At 44.3% G+C, this 20,816-nt stretch overlaps 1 protein-coding gene across 1 annotated transcript in view; it reads right to left on the bottom strand.

The window, feature by feature from the left end:
- The window catches only part of MTMR8 (myotubularin related protein 8), a 1,273,681-nt gene that overhangs the window by 576,684 nt on the left and 676,181 nt on the right, over window positions 1-20,816 (bottom strand). The window contains 1 exon segment of the mRNA XM_044057715.1: window positions 3,928-4,053. Coding sequence (XP_043913650.1) covers window positions 3,928-4,053 — 126 coding nt within the window.

Genomic DNA, 20,816 nt, shown 5'->3' with positions numbered 1-20,816 from the left:
TGCCATCAAATGGGGCACTGACAAATGACGGCTTAAAAGGCTCTGCAAGTCACATAGCTGCATCTCCTTATGGCAACGCCTGAACCAGCTGCTCATGAGGTATCATCTGCTGTGTTAGAGATCAACCTCATTGACGCGTTTGATATGGATAACAGAGTGTCCACTTGTGAGGCCATTTCTTTTTTAAATACTCTGCAGACATGGACTCAGAATATTTGATCACTGTTTGGTCTCTCTGAAGTCTAGTAAAGTGTGCCAGGTAGTTTAGTGACCTCAGGTCCAAGGTTGCCAAGGCAAAGACTCGCTTTCTGAATCTGTCCAATGCTCTACATTCTTTTTGATGGACGGTCAGCAGAGCTCTTGTTATTCTAGCTTTCTTGGTGGCTGCCGCCACCACCATAACATCAACCGGGACTCCTTTGCTCCAAGTGGGGTCTGCTTTTTGGAGGCGCTACTGGGTCTCTGGAATGGGTTTGATGGTATCTGGCTGCTTCCAAACCCAGCTGTTAACTATGTTAATGAGTTCATCCATCGGGGGGGGGGGGGTAACCCAAAATGTAGAGGAGTCAGAACCAAAAGTTTCCAAAAATACGGATTCTTCAGGAGAGGGATTTCTGGAAGACCAGCCACCTTTTTGTCTAAGGATGTCTAAAATGCTTCCAAAGCAGATGCCATCTGGTGGCAATCTGAAGGACCTTTCTTCTTCATTAAAATCAGTATCCTCCATGAGAGACTCCATCTGGCAGTCTATGTGCCTCCTCTTGCACGTTCTCTTCAGATGTACTTACTCTTTGGGATGTTCACGGGAGGTGTCAGAAGAGAGGGAAAGTTCCTGCATCAGAAAAAACTAGATGCTTGTTGGAACTAGCTGTCCCCGTGGAGCAGGTCTGATCAACTTGGAACCTATGAGAGAAATAATAGGATCCAAAAAATGAGAAGGCAGTTCTCTAGAAAAAGAAAAAGCCTTTTCCACCACCTCAAATGCTGACGGAACCAGAGAAGCTTCAACCCATCCTCTCGGAGCTGCAACTCCCAATAAAGATAGGTCTCAGCCAATCTTGGATCCACTCCTCGAGGATGAAACCAAATCCAAACTGCCCAGGGCCAAGGCTCCGATGGTGAGGGACGGATCTGACAAAATCGGAGCTGAACCCAGACCCTTGGATCATACACCGGCATTTCAGCTCTGGGACCTATTCTGAACTGAGGGAATTGGAAAAGAACTAGTCAGGGATATAGTCGGAGTTGAAGACTCTTTCCTCCTGGGACTCCAAAACCACTGAATGGATCACAGGAGGAGATAAAAATGGTCTTGGACATCATAGGAAGACTCACGGATCTGACAGGGGATGGAGCTGGTAAGAACCCCCCCCATCTGGATGAGAGCTCTGAGAAATTTTTGCATCATCCTATCACATCTACTTCTGACAAACTTCTGGAGGACCTACTGGAAGTTGTGGAAGGTGGCCTGGAGTGTTTCTTTGGAGTCTAACATTCGAGACGGCAGGGTGGGCAATATAGGTGTTAAAACAAATTCAGGAGTACAACTCCTGTGAGAAGCAGCTGGCTTTGGATCAGAGGACCTAGGATCAGAAGATATAGTGGAAGGAGATACTGAAATAATGATAGGAACCAAAGCCTTTGGATCCAAGGATTGGGTCTTTGATTCTGGCAATGTCAGATCAGAAATTTTTCTCATCTTAGTTGGTGGCTCCAAGTAAGACCTTGGGGACTTTGGTGGGAAACATTTCTTATTCTCCAACAGAGCTAACTTGATCGATATGGCAGGGGTTTGAGCCCCAGAAGAAGATGTAGCTGGAAGTAAGCCCTTCAAACTGAATATGTTTTGCCCATCTGCCAAGGCCCTTGGATTGAAAGTACAGCATATTCAACATGAAGTGCCCAAGTGCCCAACTCCAAGGCAACACATGCACTCCTTGTGGGCGTTCGAATTAGGGATTTCGGTGGTGGTGCTGCGGTAGCGTTGTGGCCTCACAGTTAGACGTTGCCCGTTCGATTCTCAGTTAGAGCGTCTTCTGTGTGGCGACATGCGTGAATGGGCGTTCCTTTGTTGAAGGTTGTGCGTTAGGCCCGGCAAGCCAGCACGTAAAACTCTACTGCCAATCATTAGCGGACCGGAGTTCCGCTGTGGCAACCCCTAACCGGGAAAAGCTGAAAGACACAAACAAATGCCCACAAGAAGTGCAGTTCTTAAATCTAGTCAATTTATCCAACATAGTTAATAAGAAAGAGGGGCAAAAACTGTTTAAACCAAAGGAGTTTTTTTTTTTTTTTTTTTTTTTTTTTATACAAGTAAAGGCAAGAAAATAACTAACTACCAGCAATGGTAGATCATAGATACCCTATTAAGCAAAAGGGTAAGCATTCAGAAAAGAAATACCAGAGATGACACAAAATATTTACTATTCAGCAGAATGCTAGAAAAGAGTATCAGAAAAATTAGTTAATATTCCTAATGACCTGCGAAAATAACAGAGAGGTAGCAAAAGTTTTAGATTAGTTTAAAAGTCAAAGATGGGTAAATTAACTCACAAAACCACACTATTACAGCTCGAGGGAGGAACCTGCATCTGTTTGCGATGGTAGCAAACAAGAGCCGAGGTAAAGGAATGGAATGGTGCATTACAGGCAGAGGGAGCAGCTTGTGAGCTGGATCTGAAGTCTGGAATATGCGTTCGAGTTGGATCAGAGTATCGGATCTGAACTCATGGATTAAGGAAGAATGAAAAGGGCATCAGATACATTAATTTTCTATACTTTACAAAAGCTTGTACATTTCTAGTTCTTATTAATGTCATCTTATTAAAGGTGCATGATATTCATGATTACAACATGATTCTTCTAAACAAAACAGGCACAGTGAATGTAAGTCTTTGGGAGATATCAGAAATCACAAAAACATGTTAGTAGTTTTCTCAAAGGACATCACTGAGAACACAGCCAAACAAACCTAAAATAGCATCTCAATATTATCAGTGGATAATATTGAGGGATTACATCACTTCTGAAAGAAATAGAATGCCCTCAATGACATCCTTTGCAAACCAAACTGTGGAGCATGCTACTGGGCATGCATTGTGGAGTTAAAGCTGAAATAAGAAACCCTTGATGGCTGTCTAAATGAGATCTCCTGTCAGTTCTTGCCTCCAGTAAAGGGGAAATGAATGTGTTAAATGATCCAGAAGGGGGTTGACTGACTGGCAGGCAGTAAGGGGGGTTGGGGGGAGAGACGGGATAAGTTGGGGAAAAAGGGAGTCACACAGCAAGACTGGCATTATCACCTCACAGGGGAACCTTTGATTGCTGGAGAGAAAAATAGAGGCTGGATGTTTATGTTTGTGATTGGAAGACAGTCATTGTAATACTGCCATAAGCATCCTCATTTGTTATTATACTACTGAAGAGATTTCCCAAAGAACAGAGCAGCACAATATTCAGTTTTTCACAATGAACTTCATCAGTAATATTCAAGACCATAAACTCAGTGTAGCCTTTGAACATTATCAGCTGCAAGCAAATCTAAGCTATTATCTAAAAGCTAGGCCAAGTCCATGACAAGCATTCCAGTAATGGCCAGTGTGGCATCCCACTGGACTGCATCAATAATAAGTGTCCCACCAATGATAATTATGTCATTCCTAATGCAACCTGCTTTACTCCATCTTTCATCTCAATTTACAGATTGAAATAAAGCAATAGACTTAACAATTCAACCATTCCTTCCCAGGAATATACTTTAGGCTGGACTCCAAATGTTTTAATTGAGTTTTTTTTTTTTTATGCCTACATAAGTTTCCAATATCTGGAAAATTTAAACTGGAACCTGTAACTGAAAAATGCAGCACACGGTACATTATTAAACTCTGTCATGATACATACATCACTATCACCACTTTCAAAACTTACCATTAGCCCTTTAACAGTCCTGTAGAAAGGATCTAATAAAATACTGGCTATAGAGCAGACTTGTGCTGTTCGATCCCATCCATCTGAACAATGGACCAGAACGCTAGCTTTTTCTTCTGAAACAGCCTAACAGAAACACAAAAAAGACATGCAATGAAGTCCTTGAAAAGAATAACTTGACAAAGTACACAAACATAGAATACGTTTAAGGAAATGACTTTTTAAAATAAGCTCCAAAAGGACTTCATATGATAACCAATTTTTGTCAGACTACAATTAGAATCTCCACCACTAAAATCATCTTTTGCATTAATGGGTACTAGTTAGAAACTGGAATAAGGCCTCTTAAATCAGTGAAGAAAGTTCCTTCCTCAATAGTCTCCTTCTAGTGCAAAGACAGAATCAAGAAGTTATGTACTAACCATAACGTTCGATGTATGTAGTCCATCTTGCCTCAAATTCTTACCCGTGGGTTCGGAGCCGAATATCGGCTCCGACTCGGCCAACTTTTCTAGCTCGAAGTCTTCTATTGGCTGGGCTAAGCAGGTATCCCATGCTGCACTGCTCCATATCTAGCTTGCTGCGAGTACTCAGTCATACCCCATGCATACACAACCTCCAAATAAAAAAGGAATAAGCCAAAGGTGAAGGGAACTCTGTAAATAGAAACCTAACCTCCAGATCCTCCAGGCAGGGGGAAGGTGGGAGGGTAAGTAAGAATGTGAGGCGAGATGGACTACATACATCGAACATTATGGTGAGTACATAACTTCTTGATGTTATGTAGTCCAATCTCGCTTACATTCTCACCCGTGGGACAGCGTTCCTAGCACCTACATCCTGGGTGGCTCATAGGAAAATACTCCTGAGTACTGTGGAACCAAAGGACGACCTGCCCCTAGATACCACGTCCAATTTGTAATGAGAAACAAATGTGTGAGAAGCCCAAGTAGCTGCAGTACATATATCATCCATTGATAATCTGGCTTGATAGGCCGTAGATGTAGAGACAGCACGAGTAGAGTGAGCCTTGACTGGAAATGGCAAGTCTTTACCTCCTGCGGAGTAGGCGAAAGAGATGCAACTGGATATCCATCTGGATAGGGTGATTTTGGAGACAGGGGACCCAATTTTATTGTCCAAAAAGGAGATAAATAGTTGATCGGACTTCCGGATATCTTTTGCTCGGTGCAGATAAAACCGTAACGGTCTGTGAACATCCAATTGATGGAATTTAAATTTTGCCTTGTTTGAAAAATGGGGAAAGAATACAGGCAACTCAACAGATTGATTAAGATTAGATATGGAGGCCACCTTAGGAAGGAAAGAAGGGTTTGGTCTAAGAGAAACCCTATCCTTATGGAAGATCAAGTATGGAGGTTTGATGGAAAGGGCTTGAATTTCTGAAACTCGCCTGGCTGAAGTGATAGTTATTAAAAAGGCTGTTTTCCAGGTCAAAAATTTTAACTCACAGGTAGCTGCAGGCTTGAAAGGCGGCGAGTAAGGGCTTGTAGAACAAAATTGAGATCCCAGGGCATGATAGGTTCGGAGACCGGAGGAAGGAGTAATAGAGTACCTTTCAGGAAGGCCTTACAGAGGCTGTGAGCCATGAGACTAGGCTCATTAGCAACATGAAAATTAGAGATCGCTGCCAATTGAACTTTTATGGTAGCTGCCGCAGAACCCTGATGGAAAAGCATAGAAAAAACTCCAATACTGAAGCAATCGGGGCTGTGCAAGGATCAATTCCTTGGGTATGCGCCCAAACAGAAAACCTCTTCCATTTGCTAGAATAAATCTTCCTCGTAGAGGGCTTATGACAGGAAGATAAAATATGAACTACCTCCGGCGAAAAATGATGAAGCCTAACTAACGATGGAAGTGGAGTAGCCAGGCTGTCAACCGGAGGGTCATCAGGGAGGGGTGGAACTGTCCTGACATGTGTCAGTAAATCTGGTTGAGGGTCCAGAATCCAAGGAGTGTCCACAATGTATGGCTGAAGAAAGAGGAACCACACTTGGCGAGGCCAGTGTGGAGCAATCAGAATCATTCTGCTTCCCAAGGATTGCGCTTTCTGAATCATCTTTGACAGCAAAGGAAATGGAGGGAAAGCATAAAACAGACCGGAGGGCCAATCATGAACCAGAGCGTTCCTGGGTGACTCCCCCTGTGGGAGGATCAGCGTGAAGTAGCTGCTGCATTTTGCACTGAGGGGGCTGGCAAAAAGATCGCAGCAAGGGTGACCCCATCTGCTGAAGATTCGCTCTGCAACTAGTCGATTCAGGGACCACTCGTAAGGCATCAGAATAGCTCTGCTTAGCCTGTCCGCAATCACGTTGGACTTTCCCGGAATGTGCGTCGCCACCAGAAACCGTTGGGAAGTTATTGCCCACTGCCACACTCGCATGGCCTCTCTGCACAGAGGGTAAGACCTGGTTCCCCCTTGCTTGTTTAGATACCACACTATTGACATGTTGTCCGAGTGTATTGCAATCGTGCCTAGTGTCAGAAAGCTCTGAAGTGCCTGCAACGCAAGTAGCACCGCTCTCATCTTTAGGACGTTGACATGCAGATGTATCTCGTGATCCTGCCACGTGCCTTGGACCGTCCTGCCAAGATAATGCCCCCCCACCCCATCTGGGAGGTGTCCGTGGTCACTGTGGCAACCGTGATGGGTGGAACAAAGGGTTTTCCCCTGTCCAAATTGTTGGTGCAAAGCCACCAACTGAGATCCTGTTTGCATCTGTCCGTGAGCAAAATGGGGTGAGAAAGTGGAAACTTCTGGAGGGACCACTGAACAAAGAGGAGCCATTGGAGAAGTCTCATGTGCAATCTCGCTAGAGGGACCAACATAATTGTTGCTGCCCTGGTCCCGAGGAGTTGAAGAACCCATCTTGCCTTCGCTTTCTTCAAGGGCATCAGAGTGTGATTCTGTTGCTGTAAGACTCTGATCCTGTCCTGCGGTAAAAATGCTTGCATTCAAACGGTGTCTAATTCTGCACCTATAAAGGTGTCAAGCTGTGAGGGCAAAGGCAGATTTTTCCCAATTTAGTGTTATGCCCAACTTTTGACAAAGAGTGATGGTAGCGTCCCTGGTTTGGATTAGTAGATGCCTGGTGGGGGCAGTAAGGAGCCAGTCGTCCAGATACGGAAACACTTGGAATCCTTGATGCCTCAAGTGAGCAGTCACCACCGCCATACACTTGGTGAACACCCTGGGGGCTGTGGTGAGACCAAAGTGTAGGGGCTCAAAACTGGAAATGACTGGCTTCCAGCTGGAAGCGTAGGTAACTCCTGGGTGCCCTGTCCATTTTGACATGGTAGTAAGCATCCTTGAGATCGACGGAGCATATCTATATCTCCTCTCCCAACAATGGGAGAATCGATTGTAGTGTGACCATATGGAACTTGGACTTCTGTACGTAGTTGTTCAGTCGACTGAGATCTAATATAGGTCTCAGGTCCCCTGTTCTTTTCGGCACCAAAAAGAATCTTGAGTAAGTCCCTAATCTGATTTGGTCTGAGGGGACACACTGGACGGCTCCTTTTTCTAGCAGCTTTGAAACCTCTGAGGCTGCTTGATCCCTTTGACTGGGTGGAACGTCCGGGATTGTTCCGACTGAAGGGGGGTCTGACGTAAACGGAATGACATAACCTCCGGAAATTATTCGTAATACCCATTGGTCCTGGGTGATGCTTTGCCAGGCTTCCGGATACAATGAAATTCGACCCCCGACTGGCTCCGGATAAGCACAGCCTGGCACTCCCTCAGGAACGAGAGTAGGGGAAAGGAATCACGGTCTCCCGAATTGTGGGGGCCCCCTCTGCCTCTAGGGCGCGTTTCCCTGAATAACCTCCCCCTCCTCTGCCTCTGGAGGGGGACTCACCTTGTGCGTCAGGAAAAAAAAACCTCTGTGATTTTTTGAACCACATCTTCCCACCCCGCCGGGCCTTGGGGTAAGGCCAAGAGGGAAGGGAAAAACGGACCACTACGGCAGACAGGGTCTTTCCCTCTTGTTCGCACCTGGTGAGGGCATCTTTCACTCTGGTTCCAAATAAGGAAGAACCATCAAAGGGGGCATCAGTGAAAGAAGACTTGAAGGCCTCCGGCAAAATGACAAAGGCGCAGCCAGGCTTTCCTTCTAAGGGCGACTCCTGAACTTGCTGCCCTGCTCGCTCCATTGGCTGCATATGAGGGGAGCCACATGGAGGAGTTGACGATGGAATTGAGGGTAGACACCTGGGCATTAACCGTCTGGGCCACCGCCTCAGGGACGTTACTCGCAAGAGTATCTCCTAACTCCTTGAGGAGATCTCTCTGGAGCCGAGTGAAATGAGACAAATAGTTCAGCGACCGTAAGGTAATTGTTGCTGACGAGAGGGTATTCTTCCCGTACCGGTCCATGGTCCTAGACTCCTTGTTAGGTGGATGGCCGGAGGAAGAAGTCTCCACTAGTTCCTTCTGAGTGGCCACCGCCACCACCATGGCATCCACAGGGACCCCTTTAGACAAAAGCTCCTTACCCTGGGGAGCAGAAAGAAACTTATTGGGACGCCTGGGTATGGGTTCCACAGAATCACGGTTCTCCCACACCCTCCGACAAATAAGATCTAGGAGCTCGTCGGAGGGTGCGGACACCCAGGAGGTGGAGGGCTGAGCGCCAAAGGCCTTAAGGAAAACAGACTCCTCCTCGGAGGGGGCTTTGGACGGCCAGTCACCTCTTTGTTTCAGTATTTCCAGGATGTCAGAGAAGGAAACATCATCAGAGGATGACTTGGGGGACCTTCTCCGATTCCTCGAGGTCAGTATCAGAGGTGAGAGACTCATCCTGGGAGTCTATGTACTTCCTCTTGCACGCCTTCTTTCTAGGGGGCTCCTCAGGCAAGAGCTCTGAAGAGCCCTCAGAAACTTGGGGACCACTCATGGGGATATCCCTAGGCCTTGGTGCTCCACTGTCTAAAGATAGGTGGTGATCAGAGGCTCTCACCGGGGTGGTGGGGGACAGAATGACAGACCCCCCCCTGAGTCAAAGGACCGGCCAGCCTCAGAGACCAAGACAGGAGTCGGGGTCCCTTGAGCAAAGGCACCGAGTGGAAGACGCGGAACCGAAACATGTCCCGAGATGTCCCCCTCGGGCCCGACTGAAGAATCTCGAGTCCCGAACCCCGTGGATGGAGCCGACGGGGTCGGAGCAGACGTCAGTACCAATAGGCCCGGAGGGGCCATCGGAGCCGACCCAGGAACATCACATGGCACGGAACACTCTGGCTCCGAAGACAGAGATGCACTCGGAGGAGAAATGATTGACGAAGGGGTCGGGATGGGCTCCGGAGCAGACTGGGCCGGAGCAGAAAACAATTTCGCCAAAACCGGTGACTGGAGGAGCCTCTGCACCACCCTATCAACATCCACATCAGAAAGGGTCCTGGAGGATTTGGAGGACAGGGATGGAGATCGAGATCTCCTCTCAAGTGAACCTTGTCTAAGACTAGGCAATCGGCTCAGAAGAGGTTCCAAAATAATTGGAGCCGACGCCTGATCCATCGACACCGACACTTCCTGCGGCCCCGAGGACAGTGGAGCTGAGGAGGTCGAAGCAAGTTTAGTGAATTTCTCCGGAGGCTCTGAGGCAACTGAAGGAGCCGGAGATCTCTTTTGATTTAGACTTAAGATTTTGCACTGGGAGAAGAATCCATGGCCTCTTCGAAAGAGGGCTTTAAGAGTCCCTTTAAAATAAGCTTATTTTTTCTGTCTTGGAGTACTCTGGGATTGAAAGCATGGCAGAAGCTGCAGGACTCCTGCAGATGAATGGCTCCCAGGCAAAATATGCCCATCAGTGATGGACATCTTGTAACCGCACTTAGAGCACGTCTTAAAACCCAAAGGTCTGTGCTCTTTGGAATCCTTGGGCATTCTTCCAACAAGCAATAACAAAAACCAACACAGCATAAGTCACTTGTCTGACAAGAAAGGACACAGACACGCAATACCACAAAAGGCGGGAACAAGAAAGAAGCTGCACCCAACCCTGAGACAGGACACGCACTGAAACAATGAAGGCCAAAAACCTCCAACCAAAATGTTTGACTAGAATAGCCAGGGGAAACCGACTCTAAAACCTCCAACTTAAATGGTTTTAGCGCGAACAACACAGGACAATAGGACTAGGTCCTCTAACTAAAATGGGCCTAGCCCGTGGAACAGCAAGCTAGAATACCACAAAACACAAACACACTACCTACAAGAAAAACAACACTAAATAGACACTAGCTATGAAAATAGCTTTTTTGTTTATAACAAATTTTCTCCAAAAGGAAGAAAAAAGGGTACTTAGCCACAGCCAAGAGTGAGACCATGTCCGAGCTACACGAGCGACAAACGAGATCTGGGGATATGGAGCAGTGCAGCATGGGATACCTGCTTAGCCCAGCCAATAGAAGACTTCGAGCTAGAAAAGTTGGCCGAGTCTGAGCAGATATTCAGCTCCGAACCCACGGGTAAGAATGTAGGCGAGATTGGACTACATAACATCTCATATTCAAGAAGGGAATGATGGAACTATACATAAAAAGGTTGGACAGTTAGAGAATATATGGTGAATAAATGATTCCAAAGAAAAAGTGCTGGTGTATTCTGCCCAATGGATGGATTTCTTCTTGCAGAACTACAAATGTGGGCAAGAGAGATTTAAGGCTGCTGTATCAACAACTAAGGAAGGACAGGAAACGTAACTTCCATCAGTGACCTCCTTTTCTCAAGGGAAGGTCTTGGTTATGATCCCTGCAGGAAGAATCTCTAATTTTTCTTGTACGTTATTTTATTCACTTGTTAACTGGGTCAGCCCACCGAAAATGAATGTCCCTTTTCATAGAAGACTGGTTAAGTGACTTGTTTGGAGTCGCACAGTAGGCAAATGAGGGTGGCAGGATTCAAATGCTGTACCCTGGACTACAGCAAGCAGCTCACTATCTGAAACAGCTCAGTTATGGGGGGGGGGGGGTTGACTTTAAAGCCCTATATGCAGATGCCTCATATGTTCAATAAATACTAACAGATGGTATCACTAAATGTTTGGCCTTTGTTAATGAGGAAAAAAATAACAGTTGCTGCCACTGTGGTGAAAGGGGTGTCATTCAATAATCTGGCCTTTAAGCTTCATTTGCACCACCCCCACCATGTGCAATCATGACTGCCAGCAGTTGGCAGTCCCAATCTAGAATGTGCATGCTATGATATCAGGAAAGAAAGTGTACCTTACATAATTAACTTCAAAAAGGGGGATATGTGAAAGGGTGACAAAAAAGGGGGGCACAGCTAGAAATTTCATGATGTATCTTAACCACAAGTTAGAAACAGCATACATTAACAAAAATAAGAGAGATAACTGTACAATGTGACAGACAGATAATTTGCAAAATACTTAATAGGTTAAGGCAGCAGTCTTTATGAAGGCTACATGAAGTCTATCATGAATATACAGCAATTCCACAAACAGCAAAGGTGGATGATTATACACTGGATCTTTCTTACTTAACTTCCATAATATGACTATACATAGCAGAACATTAAACTGTTCAACAAAAATTAAAAATGATAATGTATCAGGTACCAAATGCAGAAAAAGGAAACTAAAATATCATAAAAAATTAAAGCTCGTTTTGCAGGTTAGGCTGCACTCACTGATGTCACAGGTTGTATATCCCTTCAGCCCTACTAATTAGATATACTAACTCTGAAACTGTATTCCCTTACAACTACAGGAGGTATTGGATTTACAGCAAAATCAAGTACTCCTTTTCTTAAGAGCAATGCAATTTCAGAAATGTATATGAAATTAGAGTGGGCATGGTGGAGTTTGATGGGGTGGCAAAGCATCCACTTCAAAAGGGATTGGAGTGGCACAATGGTTAAAATGTTTACTTCACAGACACAAGGTATGTGGTTTGATTCTTACCTTTAGGAAAAAAAATGGCTAGGCTTAAAATGGCACACAGGGGTAGTTAGCCTAGTCCTAGACTATGACCTATAATTATAACTAAAATGAAACGTGCTAGTAACAGCATACCTGCAGGCTTTCTATTACAACAGTAAGGCCCAATTCTATTAGTCCCAAATGTATGAGAAATAAATATAACTTCGCCAGAAAAAAAACCCTGAAAAATTTGTTGTTACATCTTTAAAATTTTGCATTTGAGCAAGCATCCCCCTCCCTCTTGCATCCGTTGATGGGGGAGCTGTGACCCCCTAAAACCCTGCTACTTGTACATACAGTCAACCCTGAAGCAGGGGCATACTCCATGGTGCCATAAATGTGAGCCAATTATACAGTCCTCATTTTCTTTGTTACAGGCTTGGCATTCTGAAACACCTCCATTACAATCTTTGGAATTATAGCTGAAATCCATGTCTGTTATACACTGGAATGAATACTTGGTGTGCCGTAAATGAAGTACAGAAATCCATGTTCTTTTTGACTGTAAATTGCTGTAAAGAGATCTCTAAAACAAGGTCTGGCCACTTCACAGAACCGTAGCAAGGGTATAGCCAGGCTTACACTTTGCACTCTAAACAGTACATTTTTTTTTTCTGAATCCATTAGAAACATTGGGGTTTTATCAAGCTATATGATGTCCTAAACCATTCTAAACCATGTATATAGCCTGCTTACAGAAAGGACTGCAAATCTATAAATGCCTCTAATAATTTTTGACTGAGCATCTGAAAATGTTACACACATTAAGTCTGGGCTGGGGGGGGGGGGCAAAAGCTCATGTGATATGACCACTTTTCAAATACCACACACATGGAGGGCAGCAATAAGCACCTGTGAGTACAAAATATAATTCAGTGGTACACCCCTAATCTGTAGAAGAAAGATCAAAAATTTATCATTTATACTAAATAAAATGGACAATTTTAAGTGCAACATCTGCAATTCAAACAGAGATCCAAAGAGTTGATTAAACACTATGCAAAAGATACTGCTCTTCAGATTTAGTTACATTAGCACACCGTTTAATAACGGTACTACCAATGTACCACATGCTGTATTTCAACTGACTCAGAGATGTGCATTTGGTGGTCATCTATATGCATATTTTTTAAGAAATACCTGCATGTGTAATATGAAAACAAGTATAGCAGTAGCATGAAACTGGAGGAAGATGCACTTCAAATATTTACTGTGAAGGACCAAAAGGCCACACCACCCTATCTGCAGCATGCATTCATGCAGCACTTTCAGAAAACGGTTATCACCAGTCTTAGTTACTTGGTAAATGTATTCCAATAGATTATGCCCAAGATGCTCTTCCCTGACTTCAGGTAATGCATTTGAAGGCAAGACTTCTATGACTGTATATCAGCAAGGTATCAAGTCTGGATCAGTTGACAGTAGCCAGTTTCCCCAAAATAAGTCCAGTTGCGTGCTCCCATAACAAAACTGTGCAGTCATTTTGTTGATGATATTAGCATTAGGGAAAATGTTCAGGTGAAGAGATGGTCATGATTACCACATGATGGGAGTAGCTTTGGTAACAAAAATACAGCACTGGCTACCATTTGTCTTGCTTTCTCAGAAAGAACAGTGTCTATGAAGCATACCATGTGGCTTTAACCTTGCTGGATTCCACTGTTATGTGGCATTGGGATGCAATATCTTTGTCTAGGTCAACTACATGATACATTAATGTCAGGAATAAATTACAGAATTTATATAACTGCTACAAGTCTAGAACCATCAGCAGGCAAGGTCATCTACCAAAACATACTTCTGTTTTGTTGGTAGTAGTAATACATTTGGTGCTCCCAAACCAGGACTCCTACAACTAAAAAGCAGGCTGCAGCTGGTTGTTAATTTCATTGTGTAGGTTTTTTTAGTAATGGATAATCATTTCATAATACTGGATAAAACAGTCATGCCACAATGTTAACATACATAATATGAAGTACTGAACAGTAAGAGGCACAAGTAGGAAGAACAGAGAGCTGCACAGTTTTGGAGTTTAAGAACGTAGACATCTGTTTTACTTGTCATTCTCTTCCTTCTACAAGGTCTCTACATCAGCTACCAAGTGTTTCACTGACTCAAAACTTATCTTGGCCACACCTCATCAAAACAGTGAATTTAATAGGATCGTTTTTATCCTTACTAAAAAAAAAATCTGCTCTGGGTGAGGTGGACAGTGCACCCTTCACAAATCCCTAGCAAACTCCAGGTCCCACAACCTAGGGAGAACAGGAGAAAAACAAAGACTGTGCAATTTACTGTTTCAATGAGTGGTGACCACAATAAGCTTGAGCTGATGACTCATTATCATTCCCTCTATTGTTAGTGCAAGGTTTGTTTGGAGACTTAGGAGGTTTGAAGTTCTGCTGAACAAATTGGCTAGATTACAGCATAAAATGTTTTGGAGAGGTCAAAAGTACAGTTGTGTACCTACCATAAATGTAGATGTTCGAGTGTATTCACTGTTGCAGTCATTACACTTGGGTTATCCTGCTGGCAGGCGACCCCGCAGTCGGCCCGAGTTCCAAAGTCTTGGGTCCGGCATCGGTTGCTGTCACCTCTTCCCTGACATCAGTGCGCCAGGGGTATAAAAAGTTGCAACCAACGCCATTTTCTTCAGTTTTTCTTGCCCCAGAGGTCAGGTGCCCCCAGATAGGAAGGCTGGAAAGATATAAATATGCCAAACAACCATGCGTATATTACTATAAACATTTCCTTCATCTACAAGCAAATACACCACATAGGTTGTATAGAGTCGAGAAGTACAGAATAGTCCCAGCAAAGAGGGGGGATGGTGGGAGGGTAACCTGGACTGCAACAGTGAATACACTCGAACATCTACATTTATGGTAGGTATACAACTGCACTATGTTCATTGTGTTTCACTGTTGCAGTCATTACACTTGGGTAGAATCCCAAAGCTGAGTTTGGGTGGCTGGGTCTAGATTGGATTTGGCGAGGCTAACAAGCCCTGCAGAACTGCAGTGGCAAAACCTGCTCTGGATTTGGAGTAGAGAGGTAGGTGGTAGTGCTTGGTAAAAGTGTGTACTGAGCTCCAGGTTACAGCTTCTAATAAGTCTTTGGTTGGTACCCCTCTGAAGAAAGCTGCTGAAGTGACTGCTTCTCTGGTAGAATGGAGGCCTAATGCCCTTGGGTACAGATTTGCCATGTTGTGCATAACAGAAGCGGATGCAGTGTCCTATCCATTTGGAGCATGTCTGCTTTGTAATGGGCTTTCCTTGTGATCCTGCAGCATATGCTACAAACAGTTGCTCAGTTTTTCTGAAAGCTTTTGTTTTGTCCAAGTAAAATAGTAGCTGCCTGTGTATATCCAAAGCGTGCAGAAGTCTTTCCCCTTTATTCTGGGGATTTGGGTAGAAAGTAGGAAAATGAATGGTTTGGTTTAAGGCCACATTGGAGACCACTTTTGGCATGAATGTTGGGTTTGTTCTAAGAGAAACCATGTCTTGATGAAAAATGAGGAAAGGTGCCACAGCCATCAATGCCTGTAACTCTGAGACTCTTCTTGCTGAAGTTATTGCTAGGAGCAGAGCAGTTTTCCATGACAAGAATTTAAGGTCAGCTGTGCTGGCTGGTTCAAATGTAGGCAGTGTTAGTTTTTCTAAAACAAAACTGAGGTCCCAAGTAGGTACTGGTGCTCTTCTAGGGAGTCTTATATTCTTTGCCCCTCTGAGGTACTGTCGTAGTAGAGGGTGTGAAAAAATAGGAGGATCCGCATTGTAATGAGCTGATATGGCAGAGGCATGGATTTTAATAGATGAAAAAGATAGGCCTTTGTCCAACATCTCAGTTAAGTATTGCAAAATCTGAGGTATATTAGGGCCCAGTGGGTCGAGCCCTTGTGCCTGGTTCCAAGCACAGAATCTCTTCCATTTTTCTGCATAAGATTTCCTAGTGCTGGGCCTCCTGGCTTCCAAAATTATATCCATAACAGCTTTAGAGAGAGGTGCAGTCTGAATGGCTACATTACCCGCCATGCTGCCAGGTTTAAGGATCCGAGTTGACTGTGCAGAATCTGATTGTTTTGCTGTGTCAGAAGATGAGGGATTTGAGGTAGCGGCCAAGGTGGGCCTTGGGACAAAGTCTTTAGGATTGGGTACCAAAGTTGGCTTGGCCAGTCTGGTGCAATCAGGATCATTTTTGGCCTCTCTTGTCTGACTTTTAGAAGCACCTTGGTGAGAAGAGGCATCGGAGGGAAGGCATAGACTGTCAGGTTTTTCCAGCTGAATGATAGAGCATCCACTTTCCATGCTTGAGAGTGACAAGTCCTTGTGCAAAATTTCTGTATTTGGCAATTGTGAGGGGAGGCAAAAAGATCTATGTCTGGGCGTCCCCACTCCCTTATCATGCTGAACATTTGTGGATTTAGCTTCCATTCGTGAGGATCCATGAGATTTCTGCTTAGTTCGTCTGCCAGTGTATTTTTTGTTCCTGGCAGGAATTGTGCTTGCAGGTGTACCTGGTAGGTAAGTGCTGTGTTCCACAAAGTCATGGCTTGTCTTCATAGGGGGGTAGGAATGCGTGCCCCCTTGCTTATGTACCACATAACTGTGGTATTGTCCGTCTTTATTAATAGTTGTCCTGGATGTATTAGGTCCTTGAAGGCTGTCAGGGCATTCTGTACAGCTAGCATCTCTTTTTGATTGATGTGAAGATGCATTTGTTACTTGGGCCACGTGCCCTGAATACATTTTCCTGCCATATGTGCTCCCCAGGCATCATCCGATGCATCCGTTGTTATTGTCTGCCTAGCTGTAGGTAAGGTGAAAGGCTGTCCCTTGTTGTGGTGACAGGCCTGGAATCACCATCGAAACTCCTATTGTAGGCAGGGGATCAAGGTTATGATTGTCTCTAGGCTGTGACGATGCTGAGTCCAAACACTTTTTAGATACCATTGTAGTTTCCTCATATGCAGGATGCCATGAAACCCAGGGCTTGCAGAATTTTTCTTGCAGGGAGCTGGGTCTTTGTAGCCATCATTTGAAAGTAATGAGTCAGTTGCCTTTGTTTGTCTGGCGTGAGATAAGCCATCTGGGAAGTAGTATTTAAGCTTGCACCCAGGAATATTATCTCTTGAGAGGGCACTAGTTTTGATTTCTTTTCATTTACTGTGTACCCTAGGCAAATTAGCAATCTTTTTACAAACGCCAGGTGCTTTAGAAGAACGTCCTTGCTCTCTGCTTGAATAAGGCAGTCGTCCAGGTAGGGATATATTTGAATTACTTTTTGTTTACAAAATGCAATTACTGGTGCCAGGCATTTTGTGAAGACCCTGGGCACAGTAGATAAGCCAAAGGGCAGTGCAGATAATTGATAATGCATTGAGCCTGCTATAAAATCTGAGGTATCTTCTGCACGATAATCTGATTGGGACATGCAGGTATGCCTCCTTGAGATCCAAAGTAACTAGCCAGGCCTACTTGCCCAGCATGGGCATAAGTCGTTGTAATGTTAACATTTTGAATTTTGGAACATCCAGGAAGGTATTTAGGATCGACAGGTCCAGTATTGGTCTCCAGGCTTTGTCTTTTCTGGGTACTAAGAAAAGTCTTGAGTAAAATCCTTGTCCCTGTTCTTCTTGTGGAACTTTTTGAATAGCTCCCTTATCCATAAGAGAAGCAATCTGTTTTTGTGCCTCTGCCCATTGGTTCTGTGGCAGGTTTGGCATACCTTTTAGTTTTGGAAGCATGTGGAAGTGGAACTTGTACCCCTGAGAAACTATATTCAGCACCCATTTTTCTTGGGTGATCATGTGCCAATTTTTTGAGAAAAGTGCTAGCTTTCCCCCTAGGGGTGCTGTCAACTGGTAAGAGCTTGGCATTTGCAGAGGGAAGTCATTGTGACCGTTTCATATAAGGTTGTGATTTGTCTTCTCCTCCTTTGGGGACTGAAGCACCCCATTGTTTAGGTCTGTAGGAGCCTTGGGGCTGAGATCTGCCTCTTGGGCGTCTGTATCTGCCTCTTTGTGGCCTGTCTGACACTGGAAAGGACCAATTTTTTGAAGGCCAGTTTTTGCTAAATCTAGGTGGTTGAACCTGTAAGAAATCTTTCACCGTTTGCATTGACTTTGCTTTATCCTCCATTTTCTTTAACACCTCTTCTGCCTTAACACCAAACAAAGTATCATGCTGTAGTGGAGCATCCAATAATTTTACTTTAACATGGTCAGGTAAACTTTGTTCTTTCAACCGAGCATGTCTTCGAATAACTGAGCCTGTAACTGCGGCTCTACAAGAAGCCTCTAATGGATCAAAACCACAATGCAGAGTATGCTTTCCCACTTGTTCAACTGCATGCAATAGAGCCTGCATTTCTTTACTGTCAGGACTTTCTATATTTGTAACCATTTTCTGCTTTAACAATGACATGAGATACTGTTGATATTTAAGCATGTGAAACTGACAGTTTAAAGCTCTTAACAGCTAAAGTAGCTGAAGTGTAAACTTTTTTCCCCCATCTGTCCAGAGCTCTGGAATCCCTATCTGAGGGGACAGGATTTTTGGCAGTGGAAGCTTTAACCCCTTTTGGACCCTGAGATATTGTTTCTGGGTCTGCAATGGGGTTTTTGTAAAGAAATTTATGAGAGTCAGGGACTCTGTAGTACCTGTCTGGCTTTACTGGTGCAGGGGGTAAAATATCTGGAGACAGACTGGATTCAGAAAAGACATCATCTACAATATCAAGCACAGGGGGGATAGCCAGGGGCCTGTGCTGAGGCAATAAAAGGAAATCTCTGAGCCCTTTCTTGGATTCTGAGTAATCCTGGCTCTCCCAGTGGAAATGCTCCCTCATGGTGCGCAGGGTTTCCCCAAAAGAATAATCCTCAGGCAGTGAGGCTGAAGGAATGGACTCTTCAGCATCAGAGTCTTCATAAGGAGGGAGAGAATAGCCCTGATCAGAAGAATCAGAGGAATCATAATCAGTGTCTTGCCTAGGCCTTTTGTCAGGAGGGGGATGGGAGCCCCTGATTAAAGTAATAAGGTCTTCGGCCATTTTAAGCATCTGTTTCTTTGGCATGGATGACTGTTCTGAAGAATGCTGCACTTGTTTCCTTGTCTTGAATGGTGTTTTTGACTTTGCCTTTGCTGCTGTTGTAGGCTTAACTGTAAGCTGTGAAGGTCTGAAGACACCCTCAGAAGCCGGTGCCTGCTCAGCGGCTCTGGACCCAACTGAGGGTATAGTTTCCGTAGGCCCAATACCTTGCGTTTCCACAGGCCTCGGGGTCTCCACGTGGCTGTCGGTTATGGCCTATGGCTCTGAGGTAGCGGGTGTCAGGGGCTGCGAAAGCGCCTCACTGAGAACCGGCGACTGGCCTAGAAGAAGCTTCGTCGTCGGTTTTGGACCTTGGATGCCGGTCTTTTTCTTTGTCTTTGCGTTTTTTATACATTCCAGTCATCGGTTGATCTGACGACATTATATAATTAAATCTTTGTCCAAAATAATGTAAAGCAAAATCAAACAGACGTTTGATAGTGCGTTTATTGAATCTAGCTCAAAACCGACAACTAGTAACGTTGTGATCAGGGCCTAGGGCAAGGAATGCAGTAAGAGTGAAAGTTCTTATGAGGTATTTGCTTCCCACAAGAAATACAATTATTAACTTTTATTGACATCGGTCTGGAGCAAGAAAAAGTTTCCCCAACGGGGTACTTAGCTTTATTGAAGACTTCGGTTCTGAAATTCAATTTTGAAAATCTCAGGAGTCGGCCGACCGGCACTTGCGAACTGCTTTTGCTTCGGGCACTGCGCGGCAAGAAAGACTGAAGAAAATGGCGTCGGTTGCGACTTTTATACCCCTGGCGCGCTGATGTCAGCCGACGCCGGACCAAGACTTTGGAACTCGGGCCGACTGCGGGTCGCCTGCCAGCAGGATAACCCAAGTGTAATGACTGCAACAGTGAAACATGATGAACATCAATAAATCCCAATATCATGTCAGCTGTGTATACTGCCTAAAATCCTGACTAAAGCTTTGTCTGTGTGCTAATTCCAGGCCAGACTCTACATTTTTTAGTTTGAGATTTGGTAGTGAACTTTTTTCTCTGTAAACCTGGCTAAGAACAGTAATCAGTATAAACCTGTCAACCATGCTATTCAGTCCTCTTTGTGGTACACTTGCATTCACTTTTAATAGCCATAAATCTTATAATCAGTATTCTTTTTATGAGTATCTTTAATGGGCCAACACCACACAGTGTTATTAGTTAAGAATATACTAGAGATACAGTGACATCTGATCAAGATCCCCTTTAATTTTTCCTGATGAAAAAAGTTTCCTGTATTTCTTTCTGCCAAAGTCTGGAAAAAGACTGTAATAACTAGCTTTCATCAAATGAGTTAAGGGGGCAAGCACGAATGACAGGAACCTTGGCAAAACAAGGGAAAAAAAGAGAAAGTTGTCAGACTCCTGAAGTTGGAGATTTCTTTCTTTTGTATACCAACCTGATTAAATTATCTTTTGAAGAAGAACCCTTAATTAGGTAGTTGACCTACTATTAGAAGGCCATGCATTCAATTTAGAGTTGAGGTAAAGTGGTCACAGAAATACCTACTTACTTATCAGAAACTTATTATACTGGCAATCTACCCTGAGCTTGCTTGTCTACATGTTTTTTGACACCGGGGCTGCTTGCATGTACAATTTCGAGGCTCGGTACCTATTTGTCAAACATCTGCTGACGATGGTTATCCATTTTACACTTTTGCCTTTGAAATGCAACATCCTGATGGGGGGCACATTTGTTGGACAGCCATAGTAATACACATCTGAAGAAACTGTAGGCTGGATCAATTTAAAGGAGAGCCCATAATAAGTAGACCCAGCCCAAAGGTGACTGATAAAAAGTGCATGCGCTGTTA

This window comes from Protopterus annectens, chromosome 15.part0 (genome assembly GCF_019279795.1).
Source record: "Protopterus annectens isolate FY-2018-M chromosome 15.part0, PAN1.0, whole genome shotgun sequence".
Taxonomy (NCBI): Eukaryota; Metazoa; Chordata; order Ceratodontiformes; family Protopteridae; genus Protopterus; species Protopterus annectens.
The sequence above is the reverse complement of the archived record's forward strand: the minus strand, read 5'-3'. Positions and strand labels throughout refer to the sequence as shown.